The sequence below is a fragment of the Ammodytes marinus genome (assembly GCF_949987685.1).
Source record: "Ammodytes marinus genome assembly, chromosome: 19".
Classification (NCBI taxonomy): Eukaryota; Metazoa; Chordata; class Actinopteri; order Uranoscopiformes; family Ammodytidae; genus Ammodytes; species Ammodytes marinus.
The window spans coordinates 21,783,228-21,803,661 of NC_137223.1; the positions used below are offsets into that span (position 1 = coordinate 21,783,228).

At 39.4% G+C, this 20,434-nt stretch overlaps 1 protein-coding gene across 1 annotated transcript in view; it reads left to right on the plus strand.

Moving 5' to 3' along the window:
- Positions 1-19,507, plus strand: part of igf2r (insulin-like growth factor 2 receptor) — a gene marked incomplete at its 5' end in the record, with an annotated part of 42,916 nt that extends 23,409 nt beyond the window's left edge. Inside the window, 25 exons of the mRNA XM_080048432.1 lie at positions 168-377; positions 779-909; positions 1,296-1,396; positions 1,646-1,779; positions 2,296-2,492; positions 2,877-3,003; positions 3,439-3,570; positions 5,109-5,268; positions 6,026-6,134; positions 7,305-7,386; positions 7,718-7,851; positions 8,196-8,345; positions 8,773-8,931; positions 9,124-9,334; positions 9,703-9,855; positions 10,201-10,435; positions 10,842-10,978; positions 11,448-11,565; positions 12,329-12,475; positions 12,919-13,118; positions 13,915-14,101; positions 14,395-14,547; positions 14,910-14,979; positions 15,309-15,569; positions 16,328-19,507. Of these exons, the coding sequence (XP_079904558.1) occupies positions 168-377; positions 779-909; positions 1,296-1,396; positions 1,646-1,779; positions 2,296-2,492; positions 2,877-3,003; positions 3,439-3,570; positions 5,109-5,268; positions 6,026-6,134; positions 7,305-7,386; positions 7,718-7,851; positions 8,196-8,345; positions 8,773-8,931; positions 9,124-9,334; positions 9,703-9,855; positions 10,201-10,435; positions 10,842-10,978; positions 11,448-11,565; positions 12,329-12,475; positions 12,919-13,118; positions 13,915-14,101; positions 14,395-14,547; positions 14,910-14,979; positions 15,309-15,569; positions 16,328-16,492 (3,863 nt within the window). The 3' untranslated portion in view covers positions 16,493-19,507. The remainder of the gene's footprint in view (positions 1-167; positions 378-778; positions 910-1,295; positions 1,397-1,645; positions 1,780-2,295; positions 2,493-2,876; positions 3,004-3,438; positions 3,571-5,108; positions 5,269-6,025; positions 6,135-7,304; positions 7,387-7,717; positions 7,852-8,195; positions 8,346-8,772; positions 8,932-9,123; positions 9,335-9,702; positions 9,856-10,200; positions 10,436-10,841; positions 10,979-11,447; positions 11,566-12,328; positions 12,476-12,918; positions 13,119-13,914; positions 14,102-14,394; positions 14,548-14,909; positions 14,980-15,308; positions 15,570-16,327) is intronic.
- Positions 19,508-20,434: the final 927 nt, after the last annotated feature.

A 20,434-nucleotide genomic window follows, 5' to 3' on the forward strand; every position in this document is an offset into this window, starting at 1 on the left:
CCAATATATTTCAATCAAAAGTTCTGCTGCTGGATCATTTGCGCAGAAAATACACTTTTGTAAAACATGTTTAAGGTTATTTATTAAAATCCCTCATATCAGGAGCCATAATGAGGTTTAGATCAATATAACGACAGTATTGACAATTGAGTAATTCCATCTCCCAGGTGATAACTGTCGGGTTCGTGACCCCAAGAGTGGCTACGAGTTTGACCTGAGCTCTCTGAAGGGGCGGGATTACCCCGTGACAAACGCCAGGTACACCTACCACTTGTCTGTCTGCGAGGGGCTCCAGAAAGACATCTGCTCCCACGCAGAGGCCGGCAGAGACACTGTCTCCTCCTGCCAGGTGGAAGGAAGCACCCACAAGATAGCAGGTACACAATAGCTAAATAGAAAAATGTATTTAAAAAAACACTGAATCTACAGATTTACTTAAATTAAACTTGGAGTCAGTGATTCTGTAGAACACTTGATGACATAATCACTTTTTATCAAAATCAGTTAATATCTTCTCATGACCTGTCCAGACTGTTTGTGTGCTGGTGTTGTTAATACACAGCATAGGCTCTTTAAACTGGTATGTGAACAAAGGGAGCCCACCGTAGCTATCAAAAAGGTTTACACTGTTTGAACACTGGATTTTTGTTTTCAGTGTACACACAGTAAGGATAGGTAGCTTATTGACATTTTTTTTTAACAACAAGCATGCTCCAGAACCGCTGACTTCACCTTTAATGTATGAATTTGTGTCATTATTGTGTGTTTCTGTGTGCAGGAATGGCAAACCAGGTTCTGAGTTTTGTGGGAGACCAGCTCATCCTGAACTATACTAACGGAGAGACCTGTCACAAGAAGTACCAAAGGTCCACCGAGGTCCACTTCTCCTGCCACCCCGACAAGCGTCCTGTGAGTTAAAAAAAAAAAAATCAGGATCCCACTAAGGGCAGGGCAATATTACCAAAATCTCCTATCAATATAGGTCAATTCATGTCCGGCAAAACAGTATATAATCACAATAATGCATATTTTTGGTAAATGTAATAAATATGTATGTAGGCTACTGTAAAATGACACTCTTCACATTTTGAATTTTGCATCTATATATAATATTTTGAGTGAGCCAGACTAGTTGTGTCAGCATTTACTATATATACTCCTTCTCATTTGATTCTGAGTTTGACAGCAAACACTTGTGAGACTTTTCAATTGAAGTTTATTTATACAGTGTAAAGTGCCTCCCAGCTCTGTCACTGTATTAACTGATTGTGTGCTGTGTTATTACACTTGTACAGGGAGAACCAGAGTTCATCAAGGAGACTCCAGACTGTACCTACGTCTTCAGCTGGCCCACGGCTCTGGCCTGCGTCTCACACAAAACAAGCTGCACCTACCAGTAAGAATCCCCCACCTATTTCACATCTGTCTTCTCCTTCTCAATGCTTCCTATCTTCCTCTTCCACAGTTTTTTATGCACTTCTCTCTTCCAGATTTTTCCCATGTCTTTAAAAATGTTTTTCTTTAAATTTATTTATTCACTTTACCTGACTACTTCGCACTTGTATAGCAGTTGTTCAGGGACCTTTTACGTACCTTAAATACACACTGATACTGAATGCTTTCTGTATGTGTGCTATGACCCTAGTGATGATCAGGGCCACTCCTACGACCTCTCCTCTCTGGCTATGGACTCCAGGAACTGGGAGGTGGAGCCCTCTACTGGAGACACAAAGAATATCTTTTACATCAACGTCTGCAGGTCGCTGGTGCAGCAGGGAGGTCAGTGGTGTGCACTTATGTTCTTTATTCAGTAAAGCTTACATTAACACTGTAGCGTCCACGTCTGGTTTGTTTATATGAATTCAAGTTTAAAAAGAGCATTATGGAACCACATGTTCTTTAGTTAAACTTTAAAGGTCACATACAGTATTATGCTCATTTTCAGGTTCAAACTTGTAATTTGGGTTTTTCACAAGCAATGTTTTTTTTATGGTGTAGTGTTCAAAGAAAACCTTTAATTCACACCGGGGACCCAAATGCATTTAGCATTTTATTTGACCTTTGTATTAAAAGCGATTAAAATCCTACTTTTCTTTTGCTTAACATTTACCTTTTTGGTTTAAACAATGTCATAGAAACCTGTTAAGCAGAGTACGCCATGTTAGTTGTTATTTTGTTTTGTCTTTTGTTTGTGTGTTCACTTTTCCAGTCAAAAAATCAAATCAAAAAATAAAGTATTTAGAAAGAATAAATAAATAAAAATCCCAAGCTGACCCTGTTTCCACCCTGCCACAGATCCATGGAGGTGTCCGTCCGGTGCAGCGTCCTGTGTGAAGGCTGAAGATAAGTATGTGAGTCTTGGGCAGGTGAAGTCTGGTCCCACGTGGGACAGAGGAGTCCTGAAGCTGCAGTACAGCAGCGGCCAGGCCTGTCCCGATGCAAGCCGCAATAGGAGCAGCATCATCCGCTTCAAGTGTGACAAAGACAAAGTGGTGAGGGACACACTTAGCAAATGACAGATTATACACCACATATACGAAGAATACACAATGCATACAATCTGAGGAGAACCTACTTAACTGGACACCTTTAAAAACTGTAAAACGTGCAGTTAAACCTGGCTCATTCTACAAAATTATCACATTACTTTGCCATTCAATGTTTTTTTTTTTGTGTTTTTCATTGTACAGACACCTACAATGAAATTGGTAGTGCAACAACTGTTTGCATTAGAGATAAAACAAGATGATCAAGTTTATAAATTGGGAAAAATGCAGATGGTTACAAGATAAAAAAAAAGTTGTTTCACCTTTTCTGACCCACCAAAGCAAGTAATGGGTGTTTTATTTGCATAATGATTCCTATGTCTCATCCAGGACTCTCGGCCTACGCTGATCTCTGCCATAGAGGACTGTGTCTACACCTTCCTCTGGCTAACAGCTGCAGCCTGCCCTCTGAACAGCACTCAGCACGACGACTGCAGGGTCACCAACCCCGCCACAGGTCAGATGTTCAAAACACCTCTGCACTTATGTACCCATTGTTACCACGTGCTTGTAACTACTAGTATGTCCTCGTAATATTACTAGAACAATGCAGTGTAGAACTGTTAAAAAAACTCCATTCACCATTGTCATATTACCATTATTAATCTGACATAGTTGCAGCTAAATACATTGTCCCATCGCAGTGCATCTTGCCGTCTCTTTCAATCGCTTCCTAAACAAATGCAGGAACTGGTGTCATAAAAACACTACCGGTTTTATCCAAAGGGGGAACTAGAATCAACGAAAACTAGTTCCTCATAGTAACTTGAAATAAGTCCAGTATTTGTGTTCAATTGAATTTATATGAAAATGTACACACATTTATTTTGTGTGTACATTGTGTACATTATTTTTTTAATACACATTTTTAAATGAATCTCCTCTCTTCTAGGTCATTTGTTTGATCTGAGCAGCCTGACAAAGGAAGGAGGATACACCGTGTACGATCACGAGGAACAGAGGAAGATGTTCCGTATGAACGTGTGTGGCAGCGTGACCAACGCTGGATGCAGCCCTGAAACTGGTACGTTCATCCATCCAGTCACATCTTTCTGGGGTTTGTTGTTTAGCCATTGACCCATATAATAAGTACCACTCCTCGTTCATTCTTTTCAGCAAAGTACGTGAAATTATGCTTCCATTAGTTTAATGGCATGAATTGTGAATTCAGCATTGAAATAAGCTTCTATTCTGTATGTGGTTAAACTATTTGTTGTTTAATCAGTCTGGAAATTTAAGATGCTCTGAGGAACTTTCAGCTTTTGTTAAGTTTTATGTTTGATAATGTATCATGTTTCAAAAACGGTAAATGTGCACAAACTAGACTCTGCTGTGTATATCCTAGCAGAAAATGTCTCATCTCGTCACTAAGAGGCTCCAAGGTCACTTGCTTGCTTAATAAGCAGCATCAGTGTGCGCACACAGACATCACTTAGCAGACTAACAGATCAGCGTTTAACCAGGAAAAGCTAAACATTTTTTTGTTTTAAAAATGTGACATTGGAATGGAATTAACATTTAACTGACATGACATTTGGGCTTTTGGCATCTAAACTCCTCCCAGTGGTTCAGTGATTAGTCCAGCCTCTCGCCCAGTTGATTTTCAGTTGATATTTATTTATGTAGCTAAACTGGGCTTATTTGATGGGGATGCAGATGTATAAAAGTATTTCAAAGTTCCTCAGTGCACAGTGTATCCACTTGATTTGAAGATGAAGAGGCCTTTTGATCTTTTTGATCCTTCTTTACCTCTCCAAAACTCATTAAAAAACATAAAGTAGAGGGAAAAAATGGTGTGCACGAAACAAATCATAACAAACTAAATAACTGCTCTTACCGGAGAAAAAAACTCTTTGAAACAAGGTAGAACAACAAAGGTCTTCAACCATTACAGCTCCTTCAGGCTGCTCAATCATTGTACCCTAAAGACATTTTTAATTGATTATATTTAATCTTTTCCTCCATAAGAAAAAGCTTATAAACTCATTGACTCATCTGGGAGCAAGTCAGATGTCCTTATGCTATCCATTCATTTCTCTCCTGGTTACTGTTTCTCAGAATGTTTTTTCAATGGTTTATGAAACACTTGGCTGGGGACGTCTAACCACTGGGAACGTCACTAGAGAAACTCCACTTATCATTTGATTGACAGCTTTGTTACCATGGCTGTAGTAGATGTTGCAGAGTAAACTGGAAGCACTTGGCTGGATTTGTAATTAGAATGATAGGAATGTTAAATGTTTTATCTTCATAAAAATATATATAATATGGACAATTATAGGATGCATTTGCCAGAAATATTTATTTTCTTCTGAGTAATGTTCATAACATTTTAAGTAAAGGTCATAAAAGTTACTTAAATGTCTGATACTTATTCTAGGTTGCAAGGAGCTCTGAATTAGTAGTTACTGGATCTAGAGGACAAACTAATATAATGAGCATATGTGCCTTCTAAAATAGCTATCATTTCCATAAATTTTTGCTTTACATGTCAACAAATACCATATGTAATAAAGTTCCATTTTAAACACTTATATCATATCTCTGCATATTGTGTTGCAGCCGTGTGTATTAAAGACGCCACTACTGCAGTGAGCGGAGGTCAAGTGAGCAGGAAACTCACATACAAGGATCATGTTGTGGACCTGACGTATGAAGGAGGAAGTGCCTGTCCCTCTAACCCCAACCTCAGACACACCACCATCATCACCTTCATCTGCAGGTACTTTTTTGAGACCTGAGACTCTTGCAACTTTTCCTACGTTCCCATTCCCGCACACATACATACACCGATAGCAGGCTAACTATCGACATTCACACGAGGCAAGGTGCGCGAAGTGTCTTGCCCAAGGACACAACAACCATGACACAAGTGGCAGGGCGGGGGTGAAACCACCAACCTTTCGATCATTGGCCAACCGACTCTACCACCTGAGCCACAGTCGCCCCAAACTTTCACCTCTCTCCTGTGCCATTGTTACATTTTAAAATATTTATTTTTATTTATTTATTTTTCTGTTGTCTTCCAAAATTGCTCATGGGTAGGAAATGTACCACAAATGAAAAACACACCAGACAACTGAAATCTTAAGAACAATGCCATTCACCTATTTTATTATTATAGTTCTTACTTTATTTTATTATTTTAGCTCAGAACTTCACTGTTATTTTATGTTGTATACATCATCTGACTTCTTAAAATGGCAGATTAATAAATAATCTCGGCACACAGTGGCACAAGCGTTGAATACAAGAATCCAGCAAATAACACATTTAGATTTTTTTTTAATTAAAAGCCTATACCTCAAAGAAACCTGTCAAAAAGTCAGCTACATTACATACTGTATATACTTTTTTTCTAAATATTTTAACAGTTGTTTCAGCTGTCAGCAACTTGTATACAACATGTATACACCAGTAATGTATTTGTGATGTCAACACTGAAATATGTTCTCAATATCTTCTTTGTGTTTCTATAGGCCACCCAACATGGGCTCAACCCCTCCAGAGCCAGTTCTTATTGACTCCAACGCAGAGACTTGCACACACTTCTTCTCCTTCCACACACCCCTGGTCTGCGAACAGCAAGTAAGCGTGTGTGTGTGTGTGTGTGTGTGTGTGTGTGTGTGTGTGTGTGTGTGTGTGTGTGTGTGTGTGTGTGTGTGTGTGTGTGTGTGTGTGTGTGTGTGTGTGTGTGTGTGTGAGAGAGTTGTGTGTGGGTGTGCGATACGTGTGGGGACAGTTACAATGATTCATTATGCGTGGCCTGTTTCTTTGCTAATTTATCAAGTGAATTATTTTGTAAAGTCACATTTCGGGAAAACCTTTGGTTAAAAAAGTTTGTCTCATCCAACACAGTACAAAATAACATAATGACATGTTCCTACGGCTCCATGAAAACCTTGAAAAATGTGTGAATATGAGAAAGAAAATAAGGGCCTTGATAGTGACTATTATTTTGCTCAAGAATAGAAATTGAAATTATTATTATTATACATATACATTATATATATTATTATTTCTTTAAGTTAGTACATTTCTGCATGATGTCTGTTAGCCTGCTTCTCATTATTAAAACTCTGTCTGTTGGAACAGTAGTTAACATTGATCCATGTCTCAAACTTTGCCATTTTCGGTCCTTCAATTTGAGGAAAACCATGGAAAGTCCCTGAATTTGTTGTTTAAGAATGGGTGATACTCATGAAATAATCGAAAAGGACCGTGCTTTCATTCATAAATTAAATCTAACATTGCTAGGACACAGTCACAAAGATGGTTTTAACATTGCCTTAATTGTTTTGGTATATTTTCGCTGCAGCAAATAGTTATACAATACTCTAAAGAAGTGCAACTTTGACACTGAGAAGTTTTTTCTATAAAATTTAAATGGCAAGCATGTATGGAGCATTCCTTCACAAAGTACAACTACATTGCCATGGCCATTTAACACAGTAATGTTTAGCCCTGGTGTGGACTACAATCCCCTCCTATAGAGTTCTCAAGGATATTACAACAGACAGGAATGTACCATTAAATTATGTGTGCGATTGTCTCCGACTCACTTGTTCCAAAATAATTCTTTAAACTCGGCTTCATTCAGGAGATCAAAAGAAAGAAATATTCTACAGGAACTATGTACAGCCATTGAAAAAATGTAACAATGGTTATATGTTGGCCTTCTTCTTCTTTATCACTTTCACGTTCTACAAAATGTGCAATTTATTTCAAAATTTTTATTGTTATTCATTTATTTTCAAGGTAAGGTGTTCAGTCCCGACCGGCTCTGCCCTCATAGACCTGACTCCACTGATTCATGTGAGCGGATACTACACAGCAACAGGTCAGTGAACCAAGGTTTCACATCTGAATACTTTAAAGGTGCATTATGCTGTTTTCAAAGGAAGGCAAGGCAAGTTTATTTATATAGCACAATTCAGACACAAGGCAATTCAAGGTGCTTTACAGGGGCATGAAATACATCAAGTATAGAATAGACATTAGAAAAGCAAAGGTAAAATACGACTTTAACCTATTTCCATGGGGACTCTAACCCACTTTGACCTATTTCCATGGGGACTCTAACCCACTTTGTAAACCAAAAGGGAAGGAGATTTGTTTACCTTATCCCTTGTTTTTATTTTTTACCCTCCTGATTTTGTCCTTTTTTTCAGATGAGACAGTGGACCAAAGTGATGGATCTCCAGACTTTTACATCAACATCTGTCAGCCTCTGAACCCCATCCCCGGAGTCACCTGCCCCCCTGGAGCGGCCGTCTGTGCTGACCCTGACGACGGACCCCCCGTGGTATGACACGCACACTCACTCACTCACTCACTCACTCACTCACTCACTCACTCACTCACTCACTCACTCACTCACTCACTCACTCTTGCATTTACTTCGGCAAGAAACTAAAACATTTAATTTAATTTTCAAATTCAAACACTATTTTGAGTGTATTCTCAGGGTTTTCCCACCATGATTTCAGTTTTGAACATCACAGGTCATGCGTCGAAGGCAGGTTAAACTAGTGTGGCTTTCTATTTTTCCTTCTTTCAATAATGTTGCCTTTGACCTTTTCTCGCTTTAATACTATCTCTCTCTCTCTCTCCCTCTCTCTCTCTTCCCGTCTTTTTCGTCTCTCAAAGGACATCGGACGGACTACCAACGGCCCTGAAATCAATAAGGCAACAGGTGAAGTGTCCATCACTTACCTGAGCTCCACCAAGTGTGCAGCTGATCCGGAAAAGAACTACACTTCCACCATCGTCTTTACCTGCCAGAGAGGCCTGGACCTGGTCAGTCGGCCATTTTAAAAACACACTTACACTTGCACTGTCAATGCACTGCACCTTTAATCAAAGCATTGAACAAAGCCGTGATCTTCTTATATCTATTTATTTATTTGTTAATTTTATTGACTTATTTTCCATTGTGGATATACACCAGTAAATGGAAATATGTAAATAGGCCTATGTATTTTTTTTTCTTTTTTTTTCTCATGTTTGGGTATATAGGAAATATATGTAGCAATTTGCCAACAATGTGTTAAGATATGATATAAACATGAAGCCAATATGATGGTTATTAATGATTGAGTATTGGAGAAGGGGTAGGATTAAATAAGCTTTTTTTATTTGTTGTTACTGTTATTTTTTGTTGCCCTTTTTATTGTATTTTTTTTAACATGTTCAAAATAATACTTTCATTCCTTCATTCATCCAGGGAGCTCCACAAATGCTGAGGCTGCAGGACTGTGTGTATCTGTTTGAGTGGGCGACCCCCATCGTGTGCTCAGACACCACCAACTCCAGCGGTTGCCAGCTCACCGACTCCCAGCTGCAGTTCACCTTTGACCTGTCGAGCCTCTCTAGTGAAGTCCAGGTGAGAATCCAAGAATACACACAAGGGGTTATAGGAGAGGTTTGGGCTCAAGGTGCATATGAATATTCTTTTTACCTGTTACATGTTAAATCCTGTTATTTAGATGTTTCATTGGGAAGAGTATTAGTATTATGCACTAATACTACCAGTTTTAAAATAATAAAGTAATAAAGTTGAGTCTATGTGCTTTAGGTACCATCGGGCTCCAGCGTTTACCACATCAACGTCTGTGGCTCTGTGTCAGAGCCGGCCTGTAAGCAAAGCACGGTGTGCAGAGTGTCTGGTTCTGGTTCAGACATGTCGGCCTCATCGTTTGGCATCAAGAAGGCCATGACCATGGACTTCAAACATGACGAGCAGGCCGTACTGATGCAGTATGGAGGGGGAGATCCCTGTCCACCCGGTAAGTTAGTTACAACTACAATTACTAAATTATGAAAGAAGCCTTTATATCATGGTTTCACCTTGATTTAAAAAAAAATATGTGCACAATTTTGTTCAAGATAACTTCAACTCAGTTCAGCAAATCAGTCCTTTAATGCATTTGAAAAAAAATAAAAAAAATTAGCTGGATAAGAATTAACTGGAACATCTTACATGTATAGAGATTGAAAATTGAAAACATCTGCAGAAAATATAATTTTGCATTTGTAAAAGCTGAATATTCTTATTACATGTGCTATATCTCAGGAGACAAGCAGAGCATAATGATTAGATTATTTTTTTGCAAAGCATTAAACAAGTTGTATGTGTTTGTTTTTTGTGTTCTAGTGACGGATCAGGGCGAGGTGTGCGTGTTCCCCTTCATTCTCATGAAGAAGTCGTACACAGAATGCACCAAAGATGGGAGGACAGATGGCAAGAAGTGGTGCGCCACCACTGGCAACTATGACACGGACAAGAAGTGGGGATTCTGCAGTGCAGGTTGGTGCTCACACTGTAAAAAGTTAATGTTGGTTGTTTAGGCTGTGAGACGGGCAGCAGGCAGACAGACAGACAAAGAGATTTTTACAAGTTGAAAAAATGTCCACAGTTGATATCATAGAACGACTGATATCTCTCACGGGTTCAAAATACCAGGATGCATTTATTACAGTAATGGTTTGATATTTTTTCATGTGTTTAGCCATTTAAATCCATCGGCATTTTCTGTATTTCACTGTTTCCTCTCTCACTTTCTTTGACCTTTCTTAATTTCTCCTTATTTGCTTAACCGTAACTACTTTCTATTCTTAAAACCCTTCCGTCTATTCCCTCTCTCTCTCCCAGGCTCTGGTAAGCGCCAGTCGTCTATATTGTTTAGCTGTGACCAGTCTGCAGGGCGCGGCTCTCCACAGCTGCTCTCAGAGACGGCCGGTTGCTCGGCGACCTTCCAGTGGAAGACCAGCGCTGTGTGTCCCCCGAGGAAGATGGAGTGTAAGCTGGTCAGCCAGCACCAGACCTTTGACCTCCGGACCCTCTCCTCCCTCACGGAGCCCTGGAAGTTCAGCCACAAAGGAGATGCGTAAGTGGCTTAGACATGGAAACAGCGCCCATCCGTAACTAACTACTCCTTATAAAGCAATTCTGCAAGCTCTTTTTTTTATCCCTAATTTAAAAGGAGTATAGGAGTACAGTATATGGAGATTAATATATTCTTCCTAACGATTTGTGCAAATTGTAAAAAACCTTAGTTATTGGAAAGGCTGTTCATACACAAAGCACCATGTTGCACGGTCTAATAGGTCTTTGCACCTGGATATAAAATACACAATAAAATAACATTCCCTTCTTCACAATAAAAATAATAATACATATTTCTATAAGCATGCTTTTTTTGTATAGGTGGAAACAATTACGAAAAGTCGTGATTCTTTATTTACAGACTTCATCCAATCATAACAATATTTTCTGTTGTTTGTGGCCCTCAGGTATTACATTAACCTGTGTCAGGGGATCCACGGTGGATTAAGAGACTGTCCAGAGGGAGCGACTGTGTGCCGACACTCCGCAGCAGGAAAGACCCAGACCCTGGGACGAGTTTATACCCAGGAAATGAGCTACAATGGTGGGCACTACGCAGTCAAGTCGTATGCATTTCACTGAGGTTGATGTTGGATGTTTAAAGGCCAATAGTGATAGCTGCTTGAAGCCACAATTTTCTATATACAGTAGTAAACCCTATTAAAGGTGGAGGCTGCGATTCTGCAGAATGCTTGTTGGTAAAATCAGTGAATATCTCCTCACAATCTGCTGCCTGTCTGTACTTTGTGTGCACTGAACAAAAAAAATCCAGTGTTAAATTCAAAGCCTAGGTAACAAGCGTTCTCTACTAAGAATTGAGCTTATGCCCTGGAGGCAAACAGAGTCAAATAAATATCAGTTATTAGATGGGTATTTTGAATGGAATCAATGGCTTATTTATATATTTTTTTTTGTTTTATTTGACCTGAAATTATGTTTTGGAACTTGTGTTAGCTCTTGTTGTCAGTTACTAATGACAAAATGGTAATCACCGTTTCAAACTCTTTCTGCAGATAAAAAGATCTCAGTCAGTTACTCTGCTGGAGACGATGCTTGTGGAAACGGCGTGAAGGCCAAGACTGTGATTCAGCTCAGCTGTGGCTCCACTGTTGGACATCCAACACTCATCAGGTAACACACTCCCATTTTGTGTGTGTGTGTGTGTGTGTGTGTGTGTGTGTGTGTGTGTGTGTGTGTGTGTGTGTGTGTGTGTTAAGTTTCATATTTTTAACTAGCAAAATATGAGATGTATCACAAAGAAAAAATTGATATTATCGTCCCACACTGCCAATTTAATTGAATGACTTCATGACATAAGATTGTTACTATTATATAATCTGTGGTTATGTTGTCTTGACTGGTTAACATGCTGCTGCAATAGATGATAAAGCACATTCTACAGTAACACTCATTCACTCTTTTGGCTCAGCACTTCAAACCGCCAGTTAATGACAGAAGACAGTGTTTGGTTTTGAAGTTAAATGTTCTCTTCTAAAAGCGTCATTCATGCACGCATTGCAAAACATATCTCAGCAGGCTTAATGTTATGCACAGTCACGATTGAGTCACATTGTCTCCCTTCAATAATAATTTAAAAAAAAAAGTGTTAAACTATTTTATTTTTATTGATCTGCACGTCCATTTTTTAATGTAGCAATAGCAGTTTCTGTTTATTACTAGTTAATCAATAATGATTTACTTACGCAATATATATAACTTGTTTTAATGCTTGAATCATCATCTTTCACGGCATCTATCAGCTGTGTCCTTAGCCTTTGGTTTTAATCTCTTTGTTTGTTTGTGTGTGTGTGTGTGTGTGTGTGTGTGTGTGTGTGTGTGTGTGTGTGTGTGTGTCTGTGTCTGTGTCTGTGTCTGTCTGTGTCTGTGTATACAGTGTTGATGAGCAGACATGTGAGTTTGTGTTTGGCTGGGAGACTCGGTCTGCGTGTGCGGTGCAGCAGCATGAGGTGGAGATGGTAAACGGGACGATCCAGGTGCCTGACACTGGAGCCAGTCTTAGTCTGGGAGCTCTGTACTACAGGTAACACAAGCACACACTCACACACCTGTCCACATGTGTCCTCAATTGCTGCATATCTGGTATAGGGAAAAATAAAGAGACTTAATCATACAGGGTATCTACGCAGTTTGGAAAAGTATGTAATTTAATTTGAGTAATTTCCAGGTCTAGATTGGTATGGAGGAAAAAAAATTGCCCCTATTCTCTAAAATATAATTAAAAAAAAATGGTTGATGTGCTAGTGTTTAAAAGTTAACAGTTGGATTTCAAAAAACATTTAATTACGTAATATGCATCTAATTATTTGTATAGTAAAATCTACCGAGAAGTTAGGGCAATTTGAGTGTGGAAAATTATGGACTTTTGAAATGGGGAAATGTATAGGAGGAACCCTGATTATAGAAGTCCAGAGAAATTCTTCATTTCATTTTCTACCTGTGTTGTTCTTGTGCTTCCCCTCTCAGCCACCACCAGGCGTCTGGAGACATCCGGCCAAACGGCGACCGCTACATCTACCACATTCAGCTGTCAGGCATCACCAACAACTCCCTGACCAACAACTCCATGACCAAATGTGTGGGTGCCAACATCTGCCAGGTCAAGCTCAACGGACCCTACAGGCGCAAGATCGGCTCTTCCAGCAAAGCCAAGTACTACATTAAAGGTAATGTTTTGCTTAGTTGAGTGTCCCATTTCTAATCCAAAAAAAACTAAAAGAAAAACTGAGATTGTTGACGTTGGCGTGGAAAAAGATTATGCAATCTGTTGGCCCGCTTTGACTCTGTCTTTACTTACTGTACATATGAAATGTTGAGTCAGAGATCCTGGAGAACGCTTGTTGTCAAAATCAGTGAATATCTCCTCCAATCCAAAGAAAACAGTGTTAACACACAGCCTAGGCTCTGTAAACCATGCTGCTGCCTACGGTGAGCCCCCTTTGTCTACATGCCAGTTTATAGAGCCTAGAAACACAGTTTATTTTTTTCAGCACACACACAGTATGAACATATCATCACTGGAAATTAACTGATTTTGACAAATTGATTTTGTCAACAGTCAGAATTGCTGACTACACCTTTAAGTTTCATCTAACACCGCCACCATCTACACACATTCATAATGATATCATTGTGAATACATACTGTATATACTAAATTATGGAAATTCCATTGTCATGCTTAAATGCTAGCACAAGTATGTAACAAGTTTTCCACAGTCCCATATAGTTCCCTGTTATTACATCTATCTATATGAACATCCCAATTCACCTCATCCATTTAACATTAACGCAAGGGTGCCCGCAGATCTTGAAAAGTCCTAAAAGTAATTGAAATTTAGATTTAGATATGCAAGGTCTTAAACTGTCTCAAAATGGTCTTAAAAGCCATTAAATTTGTTCTTTAGAAATGTGCAGATACCATGATTAACGCATGTCAACCACATTTCTCCTTTTGCTGAAGGAGGGAACCTGGATGTGATGGTGCCCTCTGAGTCACAGTGTGGGCGGGAGAAGACCAAGAAGGTTTCCTCCACCATCATGTTCCACTGTAACCCCACGGCAGGCGTCGGCATCCCAGAGTTCATGCTAGAGACGGACGAATGCCAGTATCTGTTTGTGTGGCACACCAACGCAGTGTGTGGTCTCACGTGAGTTAACACTTCTACACTACTTTTATTACTAGAGACTAGCTAGAAGTTCTGTTGTACTGCAGACGGCAAAAGTTAAAGATGATTCTATAGGAGAAATATACGGATGCAAACAGACCATGTTTAGAAAAAATATACAGTACACCTAAATGTATATTTTGGATCCTATATTTATGGCATCAAGGAAGAACACAAATAGCCAAAAATCTCGAAACTGACTAGTGTTTGTGAAAAACAATATTGTTTCCTTCTTTATCTCGCCTTAATTAATCTTCATTATATACGTGTTGCAGGACTGTTGACGCAAAGGCTTTTGATGATGACGACAGCAGTGAGACTGCAGGTCTGTCCAGGCGGAGCAAGGCGGTGGGATTGATGCTCTGCCTGCTGTTAGTGGGTGTGTCTGTCTGTCTGCTGGGGCTTCTGCTCCACAAGAGAGAGAGGAGGTGAGACCACTAGCATTAAACGATTAGATGATAAGCTTACATTTGTTAGCAATTCTGAAAAATGCTTGTTGTTAAAATCTGTGAATATCTCCTCATGATCCGCTTCCTGTAAGTGTTGTGTGTGTGCACTGAAAAACAAATCTGGTGTTAATACACAGCCTAGACTTTGTAAACTGGTATGCAAACAAAGGGTATGTAAACAAAGGGGGCCCACCATAGCTAGCAACATGCCTGTTTACAGAGTCTCACTGATTTGGACTAAAATGCATTTTGACAACAAGCATTCTCCAGAATCACTGACTCCACCTTCAAAGATGTTGTTTTACATTAACATGAATGTGTGTCTCTGTCCTGTACAACAGAGAGCTGGTGATCCAGAAGGTTGCTGGCTGCTGCAAGAGAGGAAACCAAGTCTCCTACAAATACTCCAAAGTAGGTGGAAACATACAAACAAGCATATGATGATATTATAGAATATGATGCATTGCTATAGATTAAGCTAGCGAACATTATACAAAGGACTTAAAATGAGCTCGACCTTAAATATGTAGAGCAGGAAAATGCAATGTATGACGTCTTTAGTAACTGGCTTCTTGTCCTTGAAGGCCACCGTAGCTTCTGTAAATTCTCTGAATGCGAGAGGTTAGCAAGGGAGCGTTGACACCTAGAATCTCACCTCTTGATGCTGCTTAATACTCCCAATAATACACACGGCACCCTCAAGTAAATGACCTGAATACTTCCTCCATCGCTGTCTTCAGGTCAACATGGACGACGAGGCGGGTGAAGAGGAGATGGAGTGGCTGATGGAGGAGATGGAGGCCCCGCCCACTTCCTCGTCCTCCCACCGGGGCAGAGGTAACCACGCCAACGGCCACATCAGGACCAAGCCGGTGAACACAGACGGGCTGCGGTCGTTCGCCCTGGATGAGCAGGATGAAGACAGTGAGGATGAGGTGCTCAGTGTCCCCGGGGTGCGCGTCATTAAATCCTCTACGGCTCATCGCAGCGCCTTCCTACAGGTGAGGGGTCGACGATATCAGTCCAGGGGGTTTCTGTTCACTTCTGGCATGGAGCTCAAAAACCTCACATAAGTATATGGTTGTTTTTAAATGTTGCTATAAGTTACTTTATTAGTCAATGGTTACATTGAAATTTGTCTTTCCGCATATGCCCTCTCAAGTTACCACACTTCGGAGGGGGTCAGAGCGCAAGGTTTAGCCGTAGTACAGCGCCCCTGGAGCAGTTTGGGGTTAAGTGTCTTGCTCAAGGACACAATGTTAGAGATGGTGGGCACCGTAGATTTAAAACCAGCCACTTCTAGTTTTACAACTAACACCCTCCTGTCCGGTGCCGGGAATCCAACCAGAGACCTTATAGTTACTGTTTGGCCACCTTTCCTCTAAGCCATCCTACCACCCTCTATCTAGCTATCCTCCTAAAATGTGGAAGAGCGTTTCCAAAGATACTAGAGAGGCCAGCACTTGAAAACACAAGTTAACCAATTTTTAACCAACATTGCGGTATCATTTTATTGCAATACATCACGTAGTTGTGTTTACAAATAAGTCAGCTGGAATTTATTTATTACTCATTTAACTCTATTTTGTTAACCTTTTATCCTTAGTTTTTTTTTTTTTTTTTTTTTTTTATCTAGCCATGCGTGTAATTCTGTCAATGCTTCACATTTTTGTGTTTTGCTAAAAGAGAAATAAAAGAAATCATGAATGATTTGAAATATTCAATACAAATAAATAATCTTTCTATATTACTATTCCAGGAGGAGAGTGACGAAGACCTGGTGGGCCTTCTGGAGGAGTCGGACAGGAAGAGGAAGAGCAGCAAACCTCGCTCCTCGGGCCGTAACCACGGTAACAGCAACACGGCAGCGGCCAATGGGAAACGGGACGAGGATGACAGTGACGAGGACCTCCTCAGGGTGTGATGTCACTTCCTCTTCCAGTCTGAACTCTTCTCTCTCAGTGAATGTCTCCATCATAGCAACAACAACAATGAAATACCAACAACGTGAAAGCAGAAACCGTTTTTTTTTGTTTTTATTTTTTATTTTTTGGACTGCACCTTTACTTGTTCTACTCAGACTCTATCCAGTCCACTGTCTCCAGACTGTTGATGCTATTACAAGGTTTCTTTATTTATTGATAGCTAATTATTTAAATTGTTTTACAGGATTTTTTTTTTAACCTGTATCCTATTGTTCTCATCTTTCATTATTCTGAATGAATTCAACTGTTTCACTATAGTCACTGCAGTCTTTTCCTCATTTATCTATTACACACCCAACAGGCCAATTGAGACTCTTGAAGTCAAACCTAAAGGCACAAGAATCACCTTTTCTCAATGACTTTGACAGTTAATAGATGTAAAATTAAACTATATCATGTCTTTCGTTCCTTCTAGAGTTTTGAAATTAAGCTGTGCCATTGCTTTAGCCCTTTACTGCAAGTTATACTGTCTCATTGCAGACTAGGTGATAAATGCAGCCTTTGGTGTTGATTTTTTGTTTTTCATCTCAGTGTCCATTGGGAGTGTATCTGATGATGGTGGTGAGATGTAAGTAGCTCAATAGTGAAATCATTTAGTAGATTGTTTTGGGAGTGAGAAACGGAAGGCTATCAAAGCAAAATTCAGTTCAGTGTGCTGGACGTACTGTGGGCAGGAGAGGTGACGGCTTGTGTTTCTAAAGGGAATTGAAGACACCCCATTTGTCTTTTATTGCTGTTTACAGTTTGCTTATGAGGAGAAAGCGCGATGCCTTCCTGATGATGAATTTACTTTGTGTTCGTATCGATGAATCGTGTCACGCGACGGCTTGATTTTTGTCTCAGAGACAGTTGTACATAGATGATAATGTTCTATAATATGGACGTTTTGTTTGTTTGTTTGTTTGTTTGTTTGTTGTCTTCACCGGTGAATTGCTCATGTTTGTTTTTATGATTATTTAAAATGGTTGTCTGAGCGGAATTATCTGTACGAATCTCTGTCCTGTGCGGAAGTATATAGGTGGCCTTAAGTGTGAATGAACGGTCGACGAGGACGGAGGTTGAACGTTGAGATGTTAGTTTTTAGGTTGTGTTTGGTTTTGAAACCCGCCTCCCGCCCAAAGCCATATTTCTACAGCCACCAACTGGCACCAATGTATGAAAGTCGGAAGGATTTTTTTTTTCCCCCCCCGCTTGCCCGCTTTGGTACAATAAAGGATCCGTTTTGGTATTCAAGTCTGTAATTGTAGATTGCATTAAGAGTGAGATTTTAACTCCGTGAAGCCAAGTTTTTTTGTATTGCCGAAATCCAACCCCATTTAGCCAAACGCATGTAACGGTGAGACAAAAGTGAAGCATTAATGTATCAAGAATGCAGCCAGTTGACTTAAATTAAACACATGTTATGCTTACAAATTAAACTGAAATTTTCACAAGGAATTTTAGTAATGATAGGAGATCAAGGCCAGAGAAATTTGAGAGTTTGTTGATATTTGAAAATGTTCACGATGTGTTTAATATCAGACTGATTGTGATATGTGATAGGTGTCAATATAAACAAAGTATTTGGGTTCCGTCCTACTTGCAGGTTCTTTCTCCACTCATTTACAGGTGTTTTTCTCACCTGGCCGAAGAAAAACGAACGTGCCACATTTTGATTTAACTTAGTGATATTCTACCTTGGGAGAGCACTTGTGGGTTTATGGACAGGTTGTGTATTCATTTGCAATCACAAATATAGTGCACATAAATATGATGAAAACGAGTATTTATTAGGTTATGATCGATTCTATTGATTATGGTAAAAAAGGGGAATGAAGAAAGATTAATTTGTTTTTTCTCAGTATTCAATCCACAGAAACGTATGCTGAAAGTTATTAAGAACACATGATGGTGTTTTTTCTAAAAATCTCCTATCAATAGAGAAGGTTCACCATTCAGGGTATTTCTTAAGCTTTATACACAAAATTTGTTGAACAAGTTTTTGTAAGATGCCAAACACTGACAAAATGATTTAAAAAAAAATACATTAAAATGGCATTTTCATTAGAATATGATCAGTATTTTCTATGGATAACTAGTGCCATAGTGATTAACAAATAGAAAACCTCATTGTAGTTTATTATCTCTGTGATCCCAAACTGAAATTGAACTTTTCAGAAGCAATTTTTCAACTGTTTTTTGAGTAAAATAGCCAGGCTCTTGAAATATCAAGAATAATTGAAGGTTTGGTAAAATCTTGCTCCAAAATCTCACTAATCATGTAACCTGTTCATTTTTTTGAAGGTCTTTGTAGAGTAACCCTATCATGAGATCTAAAATTAGGGTGTTTTATTATCTCAAAATTATCTCCACATTTGAGAGAATAAAGATTGAGATGATGGTGCGCGTACACGGGGCAGGTTTACAAAAAAACTAAATTAATGCAATTACAAATGGATCCTTATAAGTGTTAAATATTCATATTTGATTTGACAGATTTCAAACATTCTAATTCATTCAGTGTGTGGACCTCAACAGTTTCTCTGAAAGCGTTCTACTTCAAATTCCTGTTATAAGAAGATGTGTACTGGGACAATAGCATCTACCTGTGTTTGGCACTTTGTACTCAACTCATCCCCCCCCCCCCCTAATAGTAGCCCTCCTCAATACGGAGAAGCAGGTGGTACCGTCCGGTGTGTGAAGTCCTTTCCAAACGTCGCACAAAGTCTGTTTTCTGCTGTATTTAGCACTAAAGTTAGTGTGGCTCGTCTGCATGATACTGTACTAAACCTTCACTTTTCCGTGAAGGTTTTGAATGGACATTTTTGTGCTTTTTTTGTCTACACTCGGGCAGAGAACTGGTCCATGGTTACGCTGAGTCCAAATCAGCTTCATGAGATCGCGATCGAGAGTTAAATTCTGAAGCAAAAAAGCTCTGAGAAAATGGTGACTTAAAAAAGCACAAGAAATCTTCTGTGATGATTTGGTACTATGAGGGGAGAGGTGGGAGGGGTCATTATTATATTTTCGTTGGTGTAAGTTATGTTGTCTGATATGTTCTTCAGCTCTTTGCCTGTTTTCCTATTTAAAAAAGACATTGATGTAAAAAAGATATTGCATTATTTGAATAAATAAGATCCGCTGTTTATCACTGTTGTGGTTTAATCCCATACTCTGACTAAGAAGAAAGAAAGTTCAATGAAGAGAGGAGTCAAGTCTCAGGTCCTTCTGGCCCTCATACATGGGCCCAACGTGATTTATTGAAGGTCCTGTGTGTGTGGGCGTGTGCATGAGTGTGTGTGTGTGTGTGTGTCTGCATGGTGTGTGTGTGGGTGCATGAGTGTGTGTGCGGTAATTAGTATTACAGTATGTTCCTGATGTGGCAATCCTTCCTATCTAGTATCATTTCCATATAAGTTGTGTGGCTATTCGTGTCTTTCTGCACCTCAATAGATCGCTACATGTTGTTTACAGAACTGATGTGTCTTGTTAGGTTGGACAAAGATTATGTCCTTGTGTAACCTTGTGACCTTCGCTGAATTGGCCTGATAGACACCAATCCCTCAGACGCAACCTCCCGTTGCTTGGATACCTGGAGAAGATCTGTTACCAGCTCCTCACCCTGAGAGACTACCTCGTCTTCTGATGATGGTGAGTACCGTTTACAAAGTGTATCATGTTAAAATGAAAATGCACAAGGATTTTCATGCCCTTTTTAAAAGTTGTAGAAATGCAATTATGGGTTATGTTTATTCATTTTTTTATCACAAACTACAACATTTTACCATCTACATAGACTAGAGGTAAAGTCATTTGAGTATAATCATATTGCATTTCTTACTACTTGTAAGTCTATCTTCATGTCTTTTAGTGGTCAGATCTTCACAGATTCCCAAGAACTA